The 18,247-nt window shown below is 37.2% G+C and overlaps 1 protein-coding gene across 3 annotated transcripts; it reads right to left on the reverse strand.

Moving 5' to 3' along the window:
• Window positions 1-1,900: 1,900 nt before the first annotated feature.
• Window positions 1,901-16,006, reverse strand: KLRD1 (killer cell lectin like receptor D1). Of its 3 annotated transcripts, XM_035255325.3 has the most exons (6): window positions 14,506-14,599; window positions 14,299-14,361; window positions 11,961-12,112; window positions 10,723-10,826; window positions 9,801-9,901; window positions 1,901-5,576 (listed from the first exon to the last, which is right to left on the reverse strand). In XM_035255325.3, the coding sequence occupies exons 1-6, from the start codon at window positions 14,534-14,536 to the stop codon at window positions 5,539-5,541; spliced, it is 489 nt and encodes a 162-aa protein (XP_035111216.3). In that variant the 5' UTR covers window positions 14,537-14,599; the 3' UTR covers window positions 1,901-5,538. The 3 variants fall into 3 exon arrangements, 2 of the variants coding, with proteins under 2 accessions (XP_035111216.3, XP_078194433.1); XR_013522459.1 differs by having other exon boundaries at window positions 6,240-9,901; window positions 10,723-10,829; window positions 12,023-14,361; window positions 14,506-16,006; XM_078338307.1 differs by having other exon boundaries at window positions 10,723-10,829; window positions 12,023-14,361; window positions 14,506-16,006.
• Window positions 16,007-18,247: the final 2,241 nt, after the last annotated feature.

Raw genomic sequence — 18,247 nt, forward strand, 5'->3', positions numbered from 1 at the left:
CATATCCACTCCTAATAAAAATTCTCATCTGACTAGGACCAGGAAGGAACTTTCTCAATCTAGTAAAGGGCATTTATGAAAATCCTATAGCTAAAATTAAGTATAAAGGCAAAAAAGTGAATATTCATGCTCTAAGATCAATAACAAAATGAGGTGTTTTACTCACCACTTGTATTCAACTTTGTGTTGAATGTTCAGGCCACTGTGACACGGCAATAAAAATAAATAAAGGCATGTAGTTTTCCAAAGAAAGAGGTAAAACTCTTTATTCATCTATGCAGATAATCCAATGAAATCTACAGAAATGCTGCTAGAATAAGTGAATTTAGGCAGGTTGAACAATAAAAGATACACTTATAATGAACTATATAAATGAACATATATATATTTACAATTTTAAAATAAAAAATTTCAAATTAGAAAATACAATGTATAATAGCATTAAAAACACAAGACTACTTTGGGGAAATCTTATAAAAACATAAAAGGCCTTCATATTAAAAACTACAAAACATTGCTGGGTATGATTTAAGAATATTGAGACAATGGCCTAGATAAAGAAAACATGGTCCATATATACCATGGAATACAATGCAGCCATAAAAAAGAATAAAATTATGTCCTTTGCAGCAACATGGATGGAACTAAAGGCCATTATCCTAAGTGAATTAACACAAGAACAGAAAACCAAATACCAAATGTTCTCACTTATAAGTGGGAGCTAAACATGGAGTACATAGGCACACAGAAAAAGGAAACAATAGACACCAGGGTCTGCTTGAGGGTGGAGAGTAGGAGAAGGGTAAGGATTAAAAACCTGCCTGTTGAGTACTACGCAGATTACCAGGATCACAAAATTATCTGTACACCAAACCACTGCAACATGCAATGTACTCATATAACAAGCCTACACGTGTATCACTGAACCTAAAACAAAACTCAGAAACAAAAAAAAAATAAGCATACGTATATTGAGGTACAAGAAACAAATCTTGTTCAAGGATCAGGAGACTCTTAGAAATAAAAGGGAATGGATAGGGGAATGGTGGCTCATGCCTGTAATCCCAGCACTTTGGGAAGCCAAGGCAGATGGATTGCTTGAGGTCAGGAGTTCAAGATCAGCCTGGTCAAAATGATGAAACCTTATCTTTACTAAAAATACAAAAATTAGCTGGGCGTGTTGGTGAGTATCTGTAATCCCAGCTACTGGCAAGGCTGAGGCTCAAGAATCTCTTGAACCCAGGAGGTAGAGAATGCAGTAAGCCAAGATCGTGTCACTTTACTCCAGTCCAGGTGACAGAGCAAGACTCAGTCTCAAAAAAAGAAAACAAAAAGAAGAAATAAAAGGGAATTAATTATTGATAGATGTATCAACATAGATGACTATAAAAACTATGATGCTGAATGAAAAATCCAGACCACAGATGTATGTATTATATATTTCTATCTATATAAAACACAGAAAGGCAAATTTAGAGTAACAGAATACAGTACAATACTCACCTGTGGGGGAGGAGCAAGAGGAAAGTGTTATATATAGGCAACAGGATACTTTTGAAGGTAGCATGTGTTTTATATATTGCTGAAGTGATGGTTTCACAGATGCATAGATAGGAAAATACATCAAATGTCCTACTTTAAGCATATGAAGTTGTATCTCAATTATACTGCAGCAATGCTGTTAAAACTAGATAATGGCTGAAAGATTAAACAAGCACTACATAGAAGAGGATATAAAAATTAAAAAAAAATGAGCGGTAAGCATATATTTATTAGGGAAATGAAAATTGAATGTACAGTTGCATGCAAATGCATAGTATCCAGAAGGTCCTTAGACAAAAATAATTCATAATACTATGTGTTGTCAAGAATGTAGAGTAACACTCACATAAACTGCCAGTGAAATTATAAATAAACTTTATAAATAAATGGTTACAAGTTTTTAAAGCATGAACAAAAGGGCCTAGATATATGACAGCTTATGACTTAGAAATTCAACTCCTAGGCATCCACTCAAAGATATGAAGCCATTTGTCCCACAAGAGATATATTAAAATGTTTATAACAATTTTACTCATAATAGTAAAAAGTGGAAATGACTCAAATGTTGAACGATATTAGAGTGAATAAGCAAATTGTGATACATTATTTATTTATGTTTTTTTCTGAGACAGAGTCTTGCTCTGTCACCAGGCACCAGGCTGGAGTGCAGTGGTGCAATCTCGGCTCACTGCAATGTCTGCCTCCTAGGTTCAAGCAATTCTCCTGCCTCAGCCTCCTGAGTAGCTGGGACTACAGGCATGTGCCACCATGCCCAGCTATTTTTGTATTTTTTTTTTAGTAGAGACAAGGTTTCACCATGTTGGCCAGGATGGTCTCGATCTCTTGACCTCATGATCCACCCGCCTGGGCTTCACACATTCTTATGAATTCTACATGACAATAAAAGGAGCTACTGCTGCACAAAGATATGGATGTATCTCACAGATGTAAAGCTTAGCAACAGAAACCACAAAGATCATATACGCTAAGCTTCCATTTATATGAAATTCAAGAACAAGCTAAACAAACGTCTATTTTCAGAAATCAGAGTAGTGGTTTTCTTGGAACAGGGGAGACAGTATCAATTAGCAAACAGCAGGAGAGTCTTGGTGGTGCTAGACAGTCTATATTTCAATGTGGTGGTAATCATCTAAGTGTAGGCATAGCTTAAAGATTTAAATGTAAATGTAAAATAGGTATTCTTTATTGTATTTTCACGCCATTAAAAATATATAAAGGTGTAACCAATGAAGTATTTAGTGTAAATGAGAAAATTAGTGAAGAAAAATTTCATGAGAGCAGTTCGTGGAGCAGGTCTAGTAAGGCGCCGGTCCAAATAACAGCAGGTGGGTAAGGGCTCTTGGAAGGATATTTTCAATGAGAACAAAGTGACCCTCATGGGTTATATAACATAACTGAGAACTCAAAACTACACAAAAAAATAAACCTTTAATCTGGCAGAAGAGTTTGCTTCTTATTGTATAAGGGTTATAATCATAGAACCTCAAAGAAGGAAATATAATTCTAGCTTACTATTGGGCTCTAAAATGTCCTCTCTTTGGCTGGACGCGATGGCTCATGCCTTCGCATAATCCCAGCACTCAGGAGGCCAATGTGGGTGGATTACTTGAAGCCAGGATTTGGAGACCACCCTGGCCAACATGGCAAAACCCCCTGTCTACTGAAAATACAAAAAGTAGCCAGGTGTAATGTGGGTGCCTGTAATCCCAGCTACTCAGGTGGCTGAGGCATGAGAATCGCGTGAACCAGAAGTTGCAGCGAGCCGAGATTACATCACTGCACTCCAGCCTGGGTGACAGAGTGAGACTCCATCTCAATCAATCAATCAGTCAATCAGTATGTCCTCTATTCCTGAGGTCATGATGATGAAACATTGTAGTCGCTAACTACTATAAAGAACAAATTATCCTCAAACCTGTAAGCTTAAAACAAAACGTTTCACTACACACAGTTTCTTGAGGTCAGGAATCAGGAGCAATTGCGCTAGGTGGTTCTAGCTCAGGATGTCTCATGAGGTTGCAGTCGAAATGTTGGTTGGGTTGTAGTTATCTAAGGCTTGACACTGGCTGGAGAGTTGAACCAAGGAGGCTCACGCACATGGCTGTCTGCAAGAGGCTGCAGTTCCTTGCTAGCTGTTTATAGGAGGCCTCAGTTCTTTGCCACATGGAATGCTTCAGAGTTGCTCGTGACAAGGTAGGTGGCTTCCACCAAATCAAATGAAATGAGAAAGGGCAAAGCCGAAGACATACTGTCTTTTATAATCTAGCCTCAAAAGTGACATGCTGTAACTTCTGCCTTATTCTCTTGGTTGCACTGATCAACCCTTATACAATGTAATTGATTACATCAAAAGTGTTAAATTCCAAGAAACAGGGATCATTTGGAGCATATAGGAAGCTGTTTACAAGAGTCTAAACTTTGGCCCCAAATTATTTACATCCCTCCCACATACAAAATCCACACAGACTCCCAATTCTCATCCCGTTACAATGTCAGCACAAAGTCCAGAAATTTGTCACACCCAAGTATGGGTGAGACTCACCAAGTGTAGTTCCTGAAGTTTAGCTTCTTGAGTATAATTTTTCTCCATGTAAATACTTGTGAAGTTAACAATACTAGAGATTGTCTTCCCTTATATACTCAACATCCAAAAGAATGAACTCTACAGACATCCTTGTTCAAAAGAGGGAGGGGCATGAGAATTACATAGGAGTCACTGATGCATAAGAATTTAAAGTCTAGCACAGCAAATGTTGGGACTTACTTGATCAGGACTCAGTCCTGTTTCTGTTATGAAGTGACTCTTTATAACTCCTGGATCCACCTTATAGGTTCTTAGCTCTGTCCTTTGAATCATTCCTAGTTTTTAATACAAGGTAGCACTTCACTGTCATTTTTCTACTGACATAGTCATCTCAGAAATGTTCTGGGGTTTTCTATGAACTCTGTTTGTAAAAACCACATGTATAAATCCCTTCAGTCTTCTCTCTACCTGGAGTTTCTGCTGAAACAGCTGAGGGACAATGCCCTAGGGCTGTCTAGAAGCCCTATTATTTGACCTTTATAGATCCTTCATCAGACTGAATTGAGGCATTACCTATGTTCTTTCTATGACATTTACAGGAAATTTTAGTCACGCCCACAGCTTCTTCTTTAGAATCATGCTTTCCTGAGAGCACCCTAGATTAGACCTTTGCTCAGAATCTATTTCTCAATTTTAGCATTTTTGACATGCTAAAATTTGAGAGTCCAGGAATCTCAAAACTATAAAGTTCTAACTTCTTTTGTTTAAAAGTCCTTCCAATAGGTTATGTGTCTTTTATAGCATTGTAATATAGGCAGTAGGAAGAAAGCAGACAGTATCTTCGATACTCTGACTGGAAATGACTTTAGAGCATTCTCTTAATTCATTCAGTACATTTTCTACCTTCCACAATACTACAGGCAAAAGTGTTGCTAAACTTTCTGGCACTAAATAGAAAGCTTTTTACTTTCTCCAGTTTCTAATATGTTTTCACTTCCCTACTATAAGCCCTTACTCAAAGCTTTCAGTCTTTCCTGTCCTTTTAGCCTCCATCCACTGCCTGTTTTCAAGCACTCCAAAATTTTAGTGTTTTCTTTCTCTTTGTAACAGTAACTTCGTTCTAGGTACCAAAATATGTATTGGTTATCTATTGCTATGTGAAACATTAATACTTAGCAACTTAAAAGAATAAACAGTTTACTGTTTCACACAGTTTCTGAGAACAAGGAATCCTCAAAAGCATAGTAGGATGGACCTAGCTCAGAGTCTCACATGAGGTTGCCGTCAAGACGTTGGCTGGGGGCTGTAATCACCTGAAGGCTTGACTAGGACTGGAGCCCATACATGCAAAGAAGGCTTATAACATGGCCGTTGGAAACAGACTTCAGTTCCTTGCTGGTTGTGCATAGAGTCTTCAGTTCCTTGCCACATGGTCCTTTCAACGAGGCTGCTCATGACATGGTAACTGATTTTCTCCATATCAAGTGATCTGGGAGAGAGGAAAAAGAAAGAAGTCATAATATCTTTGATGACCTATTCTCAGAAAAGACATATCATCATTTCCACTTTATTTATTTATTACTTTTTTTTCTTCTTTTCTTTTTTTGAGATGGAGTTTTACTCTCCGGAGTTTCACACTGGCTAGAGTGCAGTGGTGCAACCTCAGCTCACTGCAACATCCGCCTTCTGGTTTCAAGCATTCTCCTGCCTCAGCCTCTGAGTATCTGGGATTACAGAAGCCAATCACCTAATTTTTGTATGTTGGTATTTTTAGTAGAGATGGGGTTTCACCATGTTTGCCAGGCTGGTCTCAAATTCCTGATCTCAGGTGATCTGCCTGCCTCGGGATTGCAGGCGTGAGCCACCATGCCCAGTCATTTCTGCTTTATTTCATTGGTCACACAGGTCAACCCAGTGTGGAAGGAAATTCCACAAAGGTATGTACACCACAGGTGGAAATCATTGATGAACATCTTGCAATTTGGCTATGACACATAATTTGTAGATTTTTACCCTTTAAAATGAACACAGATTGATAGTAAGAGCCATAACCGTTTACACATAGCAAAATTTATAAGTACATTTACAACTGGTAAGAAGTGATGTGGAAAAGATTAAAGCAGGAAGGAGAATAACGGCCTTAGAGTCTCACCTCACACACTTGGGCACGTGTTGGCAAACCATGGCCTATGACCAAATTTGTCTCGCCGTATGTTTTGTCAATAAAATGCTTTTGTAACACAGTCAGACCGTTCATTTTTGTATTATTTATGTCTTCTTTAGCACTGTCATGGCAAGGTTGAGTAGTTTCAACATAGGATGGCTCACAAAGTTGAAAATAAATGCTATATAGTTCTTTGAAAAAAGTTTTTCAACCACTGGCTAGGATATAAAGAGAAAAGTTTCAGAAAGTCAAAAATTATAGAACTGACATTTCCGGGTATAGATAACTGAAAGGAATTATAAGGTTCCAGTGAACATACTCATGAAAAGCTTTCAATAAGGGAAAGGAATATGTTGGAGTAGGAGAAAGACAATTCAAATCAGCAGTGTGGGACAAAGAGACATCTAGAAACAAGCTCTTCAGTGTTCTTATTTGTACAAAGACACCCTTCATCTCTGGATGAAACCCGCTATTTGTGTGATGAAACTGGGTTTCAGAAGAACTGAAACTGAAATTTCCTGCAGTCTTGTATGTCCATTTGGTCACATAGCAGACACAAGATTTGTCATTATCTCAGGTGGAAACTATCAATAAACAAATTGACCCTAGATTCCACTGAGGGATTTTGAACTTTAAAGAGCTTATGACAAACCATTAGTTAGGCTAACTAGCTAACTAATGATTTATAGTGAGTTCCGACCATATCATGGCCAAAAGTCAAAAATAGACACCAAGGCATTTCTGGAAATAAACAAAGAGCTGTCCCAGTTCAGATATAAAATAACTCACTTTCTTATGCATGCATTATGAGAATTAAATGTCACTAACTGATATGGCTTGGCTGCGTCTCCACCCAAGTCTCATCTTGAATTGTAGTGCCCATAATCCTCACATTTCGTGGGAGTGAGGAGTGGTAGTGGGAGTGATAATGAGTTCTCACTAGATCTGATTATTTAATAAGGGGCTTTTTTCCCTTTTGCTCAGAGCTTCTCCTTACTGCTGCCATGTGAAGAAGGAAGTGTTTTCTTTCCCTTCTGCCATTATTGTAAGTTTCCTGAGGCTTCTCCAGCCCTGAAGAATCATGAGTCAATTACACCTCTTTATTTTATAAATTACCTAGTCTCGGGTATATTTTTATTAGCAGCATGAGAACAGACTAATACACTAATATTGTGGGTGAGCAACAGCTATCTGAGCCAGTGGCTTTGAGGTAAAAGAATTTACCAAGACAGTTGTAGGTAAGAAAGGCAGATTCATTAAAGAAAAGTAGGAAAATATGTTTCCAGGGAGGCAACAGGCAGCATCAGCAGAAGGAAAGCCAACTGCAAAGAAACAAAGGCTTGCCGGGAATGTTATGGAATAGGATTTATGCTGTATGCTGCAGAGGACTTTGTACGGTACTGATAACGCCAGAGTTGCAGTGAGTTAACTTACAGGTGTCTGGTGATACTTAAGCACATGGCCCATGTCCTGGACCATGAAGAAAGGCAGACTAATAGCTTATGTGCTTTCTTTTTCTGCCTTCCCCCTGCTCCCACCAGCCTCCTTTTCCCTAATTAGGACTTCACAACTAATGGAGGAATCAAGAATCAATATACTGGGGAAGCCAGAAAATAATTACTTGTCCTAGCATATGTCAATTAAGGAACCAAAAGGCAGTGTTTAAATTATATAAAGTGGCTGGGCACCGTGGCTTATGTCTGTAATTCCAGCACTTTGGGAAGCCAAGGCAGGCAGAACTCTTGAGCCCAGGAGTTCAAGACCAGCCTGGGTAATATTGAGAAACCCCATCTCTACAAATGATATGAAAAATTAGCTGGGCATGGTGGCTGGCACCTTAGTCCCAAGTACTCAGAAGGCTGAGATGGGAGGATCACCTGTGCCCAGGAAGTCAAATCTGCAGTGAACTGTAATTGTATGATTGCACTACAGCCTGGGCAACGGGAATGAAACCCTGTCTCAAAATAAATAAATAAAATGACATAAACTATGAAGTAGCAGTTGTAACATATTTTTAGGATTATGTGGGTACAGTAGACATAACTCTAAAGTGGTTTCTAATCGGTACCCCAGTGGCCTAGTGTACACCTGCGTCATCCCTTCCCCTTTAGTTTGAGTAGGATTTGGGATTATGATGGAATGTTACTCCATGTTTAGATTACACTAAATGACAAAGATGAGGCAGGTTTTCAGATGCAACTAAGGTTCCAAATCCTTCCCCCCCTTTTTTTTTGAGTAGTCTTGCTCTGTCCCCCAGGCTGGAGTGCAGTGGTGCACTCTTGGCTCACTGCAACCTCCACCTCCCAGGTTCAAGTGATCCTCTTGCCTCAGCTTCCCAAATAGCTGGGACTATAGGTGTGCACTATCATGTCCAGCTAATTTTTATATTTTTAGTAGACACAGGGTTTCACCATGTTGGCCGGGCTGGTCTTGAACTCCTGACCTCAAGTGATCTGCCTGCCTCGGCCTCCTACTGAGATTACAGGCATAAACCACCACACCCAGTCCAAATTCTTCCATCTTAAGTCAATCAAAATGATTTTTTTTCATTACATCAATGATGAAAATAGACCAGCTTTGATACATAGCAGAGAAAAACACTCTTAAGTGTTAAAACAGAAGACAATGCCTCATGAGAGGAGGTCAGGGAGATAGGAGGGTTAGCACAAAAAATATCTATAACCATTACATGCTTGCTTATGTTAAATTTTTTAATTAAGAAATATATAATTTTATAATCACATGGACAACAAAACCAAAATATTAAAAATCTCCAGAAAGAGCAATTCATAATAAGCTGTCTTAGTTCAAATTAAACATATTATATTTCATCCTATATCTTTTGTAAGTTAACTGAAGTGCATTTTTCCTAAATCAGTCTTCATACAAGAATGTGAAGAGGGCCAGGGATGGTGTTTCACACCTGTAATCCCAGCACTTTGGGAGACCAAGGTTGGAGAATCACTCAAGACCATGAGTTCAAGACCAGCCTGGGCAACGTAGCGAGACCTTGTCTTCACAAAAAATTAAAAAATAAAAATTAGCTGGGCATAGTGGCATGGCACCTGTAGTCCTAGCCACTTGGGAGGCTGAGTCAGGAGGATCACTTGAGCCCAGGAGTTGAGGTTGTAATGAGCTATGATCTTGCCACAGCACTCCAGCTTAGGCAGTGTGAGTTAAATTTTATTTGATGTGAGTTAAATTTTATTTAAATTTCTGCTGAGAATTAGCAAGAATGTAAATAAAGTTACATAAATCTGCAATAAAACTACATCAAATTTAACATTAAATATATACATCAAATCAAAATACAAAATTCTTTATATTAACTTTATAATTTCAGATGTAAATGTACAAATTTCATCAATTGTAAAACACATTATTTCACATATATGACAATTGTATAAGACACTGTTTGAAACATTTATAGATTCCAGAAGTAGACAAGAAGTAATAATATAACAGGTAAATATATCATTATTAGTAATGTTGGGTCTCTACTCTCCACCTTCTCTGCCCCAAGAAACATTTAAATGACCTGTTGCTTACAGATAAAACGATTTTTAATTTCACAGGGTTCATCTACAGCATTTCCCTTTGGATTATATGCTATGCAGTTCTTTCGATTAGAAGTTCCAAACAATGGAAATCTGTAATGAAGAAGAAAGCGTTAACATATGGAAAAAGGAAGTGAGAATTATCAGGGAAGTTTTCAATTAAATGATGTAACTTGAAAAGCATTTGAGTGAGATATTAACATATCGAGTCCTTTTTTCTTTTTCAGTAACCACAATTTTCATGATTCTCTAGTACAATGCTATGAAATACCCAGTTGTTTTCTCACCAATCAGTATCACTGAGGCCAGGGATTTTTCCTTGTTGATTTTCTGTTGTCATTAATGGTTTAAATGTGTGATATGCTTTACTTTTATTTTGTTTAAGATGTATTATCTGATCTAGTCTAGGAAAGCAGAAACAAGCCAGAGCATAAACTTTGTCCCTGTGTGATGTTGCAAATCTCATGTTTATAAATGAAAATGAGATTGAAAAAGTACACATATACTGAAAATAATTCTACAGTATACAAAATATAAAAGGATGCTAAGAATATTGGCGTCTGCCAGAATAAATAAAATAATGGATATACTGTTTTATCTGGATTGCCTCTGTGTATACGAGTATCTGTACATGCACATATACTGCCAAGTGCTTGTACTAAGGCAAAAAAAAAAGCATATGTTAAAGTTATTTTATGTCCACAAATACACTAACTTTATGTCACTTGAACATAAACTTGGATGTTCTAGGCAGATCTAAAATTGTTATTTTGTTGTACCTTTTCCTTTTTCTGTATTTTCATGCCCTAGAGAAGGTTATTTCAGCCACAGTGCTCCTGGATTTTACCTTTGCTAGTCACATCTAAGGACAAATTCATAAAGAGCAAAAAAGGTAATGACTGGCAGAAACTTACAGATCCTGGGAGAGTACAGAGCCACTCTCCCATAACCAGGCATTTTGTTCTTCACTATACGAGAGTCCAATCCAGTAAAATTGTTGACTGGAGCTCATAAAATCCTGCTTCAAGTAAAAGACAATCACATTAATCTAATTTTAATCTACTCTGAGGATAACAGATTTTGAAGGAAAGTCAGTGTTCAGAGTAAGATTCAGCCTGTCCATCACACAAAAGGTATAGTCAAATAATACCTTTGATAAATAATGACTCAAAGTTCTTATTTATCTGGCCCATTCATATATGGATGAAAAATACCACAAAATCTCACTTCTTGAAGAATTAAAACCCTTATAAAAGGAGACAGAGTCTTCGTGTAACACTTTCTTTACAGGGGATCAATTAAATTTGATTCCTAAATGATGGTATTCTGAAATGATGAATGATAAGATTCACCTCATGAGTATAATCTACTCAACCTATAATCAGCACAGGTGCTGCATGCATCTGGAGAATTTTTCACTTTTTCTTATGGATTGGGCAATTAGGGCCATGCATGGCATCTCACACCTGTAATCCTAGCACTTTGGGAGGCAGAGGCGGGTGGACCACCCAAGATCAGGAGTTCAAGACCAGCCTGGCTAACATAGCGAAACCCTGTCTCTACTAAAAATACTGATGGCATGCACCCGTCATCCCAGCTACTCAGGAGGCTGAGACAGTAGTATTGCTTGAACCAAGGAGGTAGAGGTTGTAGTGAGCTGAGATCATGCCAGTGCACTCCAGCCTGGGCAACAGAGTGAAACTCTGTCTCAAAAAAAAAAAAAAAAATTTAGTAATTTTTCTTACCATATTTTCCATACTAGCTTATATGCCAGAAGGATGACAAAAACTAGAAAATTATTTTAAAAAAAGAAATTTAATTGAAAGAGCTAAAAATCACATTTAGTTGGCTCTTTAAATAAAATGGGTAAATATAATGACCTATTATCTAAAATGGGTAAATATGACTTTGGATTCTTCCTGAAAAGTTTCTTTCACTTTATTTTGCACCTATCTTGATTTGTATTCCTATGATATAAATCACCAAGAAATTTAATATTACAATGACTATTTTAAGGTACACGGAATCAATAACTCAATTCCAATATAACCATCCACTTATGATCTGATTAATTACTTAAAGTATTTAACTTGTTTAGATAGTATATTTTTCTAGATCAAAGAAAATGTAGAAAATCAGACTTAGTACATGCCAGTTCATCTCTGCTTTGAAGCTGAAGAAGACTGGATTTCTGAGAAGCACAGAGATGCCTACTTTCATTCCAGGTTCTAGATTCGCTGGAAATGAAGTAACAGTTGCATCGATAACCAATCCATTTTTCCTGGCAAGAACAGCAGTCAGAGTCTGACAGAAAAGATAAAACATAGCTAATGACATAGGAGATGACGTTTCCTTCAATGCCATTTCATTATGCAACATTTATTTGCTGTTTATTCTTTTAACATTCTTTCAGAATCTACTGTTTACACCACAGTTCAGGGGCTATTAATGTGAACTAATTAGACATGAACACGGTATTTTTTCCTCATGGAGATTATATTCTAGAGATAGAACCAGAATTATATAATTTTCAATAATTTATTAACGATACTTAATGATGATTTAGGTAAGTACACAAAAACAATTAAGTATTTTAAAACAGCATGTAGCAGAGTGTAAGATGAGGGGCAGTTAGAAGAACCTTTTTTGAGGAAGTAACTCGAAACTAAGTACTGTAGCAGAAATAGAAGTTAACTAGATGAAAGAGACTGAAAGGAGGAAAACATTTTAGCATGTTTTCTGAGTCAGAAAAGAATATGGCACTGGTCAGGAGTGTATATATACATATATATTATGTATGTATATACATACAGAATTATGGCTCACACCTATAATTCCAGAACTTTGGGAGGCTGAGGTGGGCAGATCACTTGAGGTCGGGAGTTTGAGACCAGCCTGACCAACATGGAGAAACCCTGTCCCTACTAAAAATACAAAAAAAAAAAAAAAAAAGTCAGCTGAGTGTGGTGGCACATGTCTGTAATCCTAGGTACTCGGGAGGCTGAGGTAGGAGAATCGCTGGAACCCAGGAGGTGGAGGTTGTGGTGAGCTGAGATTGCACTACTGCACTCCAGCCTGGGTAACAAGAGTGAAACTCTGTCTCAAAAAAAAAAGAAAAAATGATGAGGGGGGTGGGATTTTTGGTACATTTGGAGAATTCTGATATGTTTGAAAGGAAATATAAATAAACCAATTATCTTGAGTCTTAATTACATAGTTTATCCATAATAGTGTTTTCAACATTTGTTATCTACAGTAATAAAAAGCATGACATAGCATAGGCACTCAAATTGTTGCCATATAAGTGGTGCTGAAGATGTTGCACCATTTATGTATGTATGTATTTATTTATTTATTTTTGAGACAGAGTCTTGCTGCGTTGCCCAGGCTGGAGTGCAGTGGTGCCATCTCAGCTCACTGCAACCTCTGCCTCCCAGGTTCGAGCAATTCTCCATGCCTCAGCTTCCTATGTAACAGAGACTACAGGTGTGCACCACTATGCCTGGCTAATTTTTGTATTTTTAGTAGAGATGAGGTTTCACTATGTTGGCCAGGCTTGTCTCAAACTTCTGACCTCAAGTAATATGCCTACCTCCAGCCTTCCAAAGTGCTCGGATTACAGGCATGAGCCACTGCGCCCGGCCAAGATGTTACACTGTAAATGAAGCAGTATATGATCACAGAAGATGATGAGACAACTTGGGGTGCATTTGGAAAAAAATATATTTAGAAAATCTGGGCTGGGTGCTGTGGCTCTGCCGGGCAGAGTGGCTCATGCCTGTCGTCCCAGCACTTTGGGAGGCCAAGCGGGTGGATCACCTAAGGTCAGGATTTCAAGACCAGCATGGCCAACATGGCGAAACCCTCTCTATACTAAAAATACAAAAATTAGCCGGGCACGGTGGTGGGTGCTTGTAGTTCCACCTACGTGGGAGGCTGAGGCAGGAAAATCTCTTGAACCCAGGAGGAGAAGGTGGCAGTGAGCTGAGATAGCACCACTGCACTCCAACCTGGGAGACAAGAGCAAAACTCTGTCTCTAAAAATAAAAGAAAGAAAGAAAATTGGACTTTGAGCTGGCTTCCATTGGATAAGTAAGATTTAGAAATCTGTGCACTATATTTTGCATCATTTAAGAATCAAAAGGGAAAAGTATGAGATGCAAAAGTATAGATCATAAGCAAATTCAGGCAGGTAATGAGGATTAACTGTAATGTTTCCTGCGGTTTAGTTTTTGTTACCTAATGATGACCACTCATGTATTTTTCATTTCAGATACCATTTTCCTAATTAGTTAAATGTATAAATGATGCACATTCAATGTAATTTAATCATGTTTACATTAGAGAACAGTAAAATGAGACTATCCTACACTGGCAGGCAAATTTCTATTACTAAGTATAATATTCTATCATGCTTCTTCGTGTGAGAAACAAAGAACTGCTTATTTCATCCTTTACCAATGCCAAGCTTTCCAAAAAATATGCCCTACCTTTCTGGAGTTCTATGTTGGGTCCTGGAGTAAATGCTGACTCAATGCTCAGTTTAGTAAAAGCTATAATGAATGATTAGAAATTTGTTTAATTAGATATGGGTTTCTGAAATAATAACATATTAACATTAGTAAGATGAAGCCTTTATTATTAAATGATGTCATCACAGTTTTGATTTTGATGGAGACGTGCTTAGAAGAACTTACAATTTTTTAACAAAATTCCCAGTGTGGCCATCAACGAAAGGCATATTATCCCTAAGGTCCCAGAAATCAACCTCCAGAAGGTGGCCTTAAACACTGTAAGAAAGACAGACAGGGTAATGACTTAAAGAGCAAACACGGGAGCTGAGATCTTAAAAGCAGAAACTAGTGAGAGGGAATCCAAAACATTCTTTCATTTGATAAGGGTGTCAGCTTGCCAATAAAACACTGAAAAATGAAGACTTTCCAATCAGGACTTCACCCAACACCAGCATTTTTATGTGATGTATCTTATTCTTCACGGAGATTATTCAAACATTTTCTACTCTACCAGCTCTGTCTCAGTAAAGTGAATTTACCATGTATGTTTAAAACCGACAGAGAAGCTTAAAGATCCAGAGGAAGAAGATATTAGCAGGCACCAAGTTGTGTTTTATGAACTTACATAATTGCCATTTATTTTTCTTCTCTCAACCAAATCGTAAGATAGATAGTGTGATTCTCATTAGGTAGGTGAGAAAACATAAGGTCCAGTAATAATGTTATTTTCTCAAGTTATCCAAGCAAGCAAGTATCCAAGTCCGAAATCAAATGAAAGTGGGTCTAGCTCAAGGATCTTTCACTTAACGTAATCTACCATTGTCACAGTAATACTACTTGAGAGTGTGTCCTCTCCTCATCTCAGTGCAGCTTTGCTCTGATAAATGTCTAGCCGCTCATGGCTTCATAGAGATATTGCAGGGAAAAGAAGACATAGAAACATTCTGGACTTCATGTGATAACTCTTTCTACAACCAATAGATGGGTGATGCCTTGGAGGCCTGGGTTCATTTCGCAGTACATTGAATTATGATACGCAAACAATCTTTTCTTCCCCAAGAACATTACATTTGTTCACACTCAAGATTGCTTGTTTCTAGGCTTTTGACCTAAAACATTTCAACATTAGGAGATTCTGTGCTGACACTGCCACACTCTCAAATAATGATGTTGTCATTAACAACAGTACAATATGTCAAACTGTTCATTTGTGTAATTTCTAGATGTCACCACATAAACAGTAAGTTTAAAACTTTTAAGCATTGCGCCATTAATATTTGGCACTTTCTATTTCTATATTAGAATTCCGTTGCTCACAATTTAACCAGGTTAGAGTTCAGTTCTTGTTCAGAATTTAGAGGTAGCCCTGCCAGAAGCCACTCGTTAAACCTGTCATAAAAATTTCATAGAATCATTTCTGAGTTAAACAATGAAGAATCAGGAAACTAAAATGAATGGAAAAGTGCTAATGCATGAAAAGCCTGAAAATATCCACTGTTAATCATGTCCTTTTCTCTTAAAGCACTACCCCAAAATTAGCCAATCCCAGAAATAGCTTTTCTGGTTATTTTTAATTTGGCGATTGAAATCACACATACCTGCCATGAGAAGTTATGTTCCAAGAGCAATGTAGAGAAGGCACGATGTGTACTTGTTCAGAAAAAACAGCGTTGAATTGTTGGAGCTGAGCTGGAGTTGAAAGACTCGGAAAGTTGAGTGTGAAGAAATATAGCAAAAAAGTAGAATGAAAAATTGTGTATTTAAATGATGTTTTTGAATTACCTATTGATGAGCCATGTATTACCATACGAATAAGAAGCAGTAAAATCAGAAGCTTCTAATGTGTTCCAGGAACCACAATACAGGAAATTCTCACAGCACTTTTGTAATATTAACACTGTGGTAAGCACTAAAGAAGGTGAGAAGAGGTGAGAGGAAGTTTTGATGTTTTGGTTTTAATGTTTGAAAACAGAATTCATTTTGAAGAGTTATCTGGACAATGAAGGAAATGATTGGCAAACCAAAGGTAAATTCACTTCGTGTAATAAAATTACTCACAGAATTTTCCTCTTTTAATAATAACAAACATTTATTACTTAGCTTGTACTTGAATTGTACACAATTTAAAGAACTTGGCATATGTTAGCTCATTTATCTCTTCAAATGGTTTGATAGTAAAGATACACAAATATCCTCAATCTATCAATGAGAAAACTGAGGCATATAGAGCTAAGTAATTTGCCCAACGTCATGTAAAGTGGGATTTCCCTGTGTCACTCTGTTCTTCTGATCCCTACCTAATTCCTGGCCACTACAGGAAAAGTTCAAAAAGGTAGAACTGGATGGGTTTCCCACTTGAATGCCTCATTCACGTTAGCCCTACAAGCTTTGGTCGACACCTCACTTTTCATTTCCTTAAAGTTCTTTGAACATAGCTGCTTTATTTTCTTTATTTTTACTAATATATTAATTACTATATTGTTTAGTGTGTTATCTAATGTAAATACTATACTGCTACTTCAATGTACCCGTTTTTGTCTACAGAAGAGTAACCTTATTGCTAGGAATATCAAAGGTGGAACAGGTCAAATTTCCAATGTGGAAGAGATTGGCTATAATAAGAATCTTCAAATGACGGATTTCGATCTATGACTTAGTATCTGGAAATACAATCTACCATGCATCCTCATACAAAAGCAGACACTCAAACTTTTGTTTATTATATTGTGTATATTGTTTATGTTCAAGCATTATAATGTAACTATAGATAAACATTTTTTAAAAGATAGGCTTTCAACCAACAACAGAAAAAAAAAAACAAAGACTACTTTGATTTCTCAGTTTTTATGAGCTCAAAACCTTTCCATCTTTTCACTGTGCATTGTGTGTATAGAGCTGGTTTCATTGCACCACCAAATTTATAGAAATATAAATCCTGACTGAAGAATATAAGCATAAAATCTACTTCATCCAGAATTTAGGCAAATCTTAGTTGAAGTGATTTATTTAAAAAATCCTTTGCTTACTTGAAATCTATTCATCTTCAGTTTTAGTGTTAGAAAAAGCTAATCTAGAAGAAACCTATCTGATACTATTTTCCCCCATGTGAAATTGCCTTAAAATACCAGAGTTTAGGGGTTTGCTTTTAGTTTTTCTCTTGAAATAGTACAAATTTATGACAGAATGTGCAACAGGGGTTATTACTACACTTTCATTACTAACTGAACCACCTTTCTTTGGAAGTTATTCTAAGTTTTGAGAACCATGTTTGGTGAGAATACATCCATCAATCATTGTCTTTTTTTTTCTTCTTAGTTCACTGACTTAGAAATAAAAATCCAACAAACGCAAGTTTAATTCAAGAACTCCAGCCTGAAATAAGATATCCAAACACACCCACCCCCACCACACACACAGAGTAAGCTTTTATATATATATATATATATATATATATATATATATATATATATATATATGTGTCTCCTTCTTTTAACTCTTTCTGAGCTGCCAACTCTGATTGTCCTTTCTGTTTAGTTTTGCACATAGGCAGGTGAATGGTTTCCATGCACTGTATCTCTTCCACTCATCTCCACTTGTTCCTGAGGTTATCATTGCCTTGCCTACGTCCCTTGGAATATTTGGGGAGCTATGGCCAACTAGTTATCTGTATAGATGTGTCTGTGGGTTCTTTTCCGTCCAATAACTGCTGAAAGCCTTGCTGTTCTCAGACATGCTAGTCCGGAAGGGCTGAATAGTCATCACCAGAACGGTCCTCTACAAATGAATCTTGGGATTCTCTAGAGTCCAGCAGTCTCAGCCCTGAAGTCAAGTAATTCTGAACATTGTGTTTTGCCCCATTTCCCAGAATCACTCAAAGTGTTATGCTCCAGTCCCCTCCTCTAGAAACTAGATTCAGAAAACCTTT

This window comes from Callithrix jacchus, chromosome 9, assembly GCF_049354715.1.
Source record: "Callithrix jacchus isolate 240 chromosome 9, calJac240_pri, whole genome shotgun sequence".
NCBI classification, from domain to species: Eukaryota; Metazoa; Chordata; class Mammalia; order Primates; family Cebidae; genus Callithrix; species Callithrix jacchus.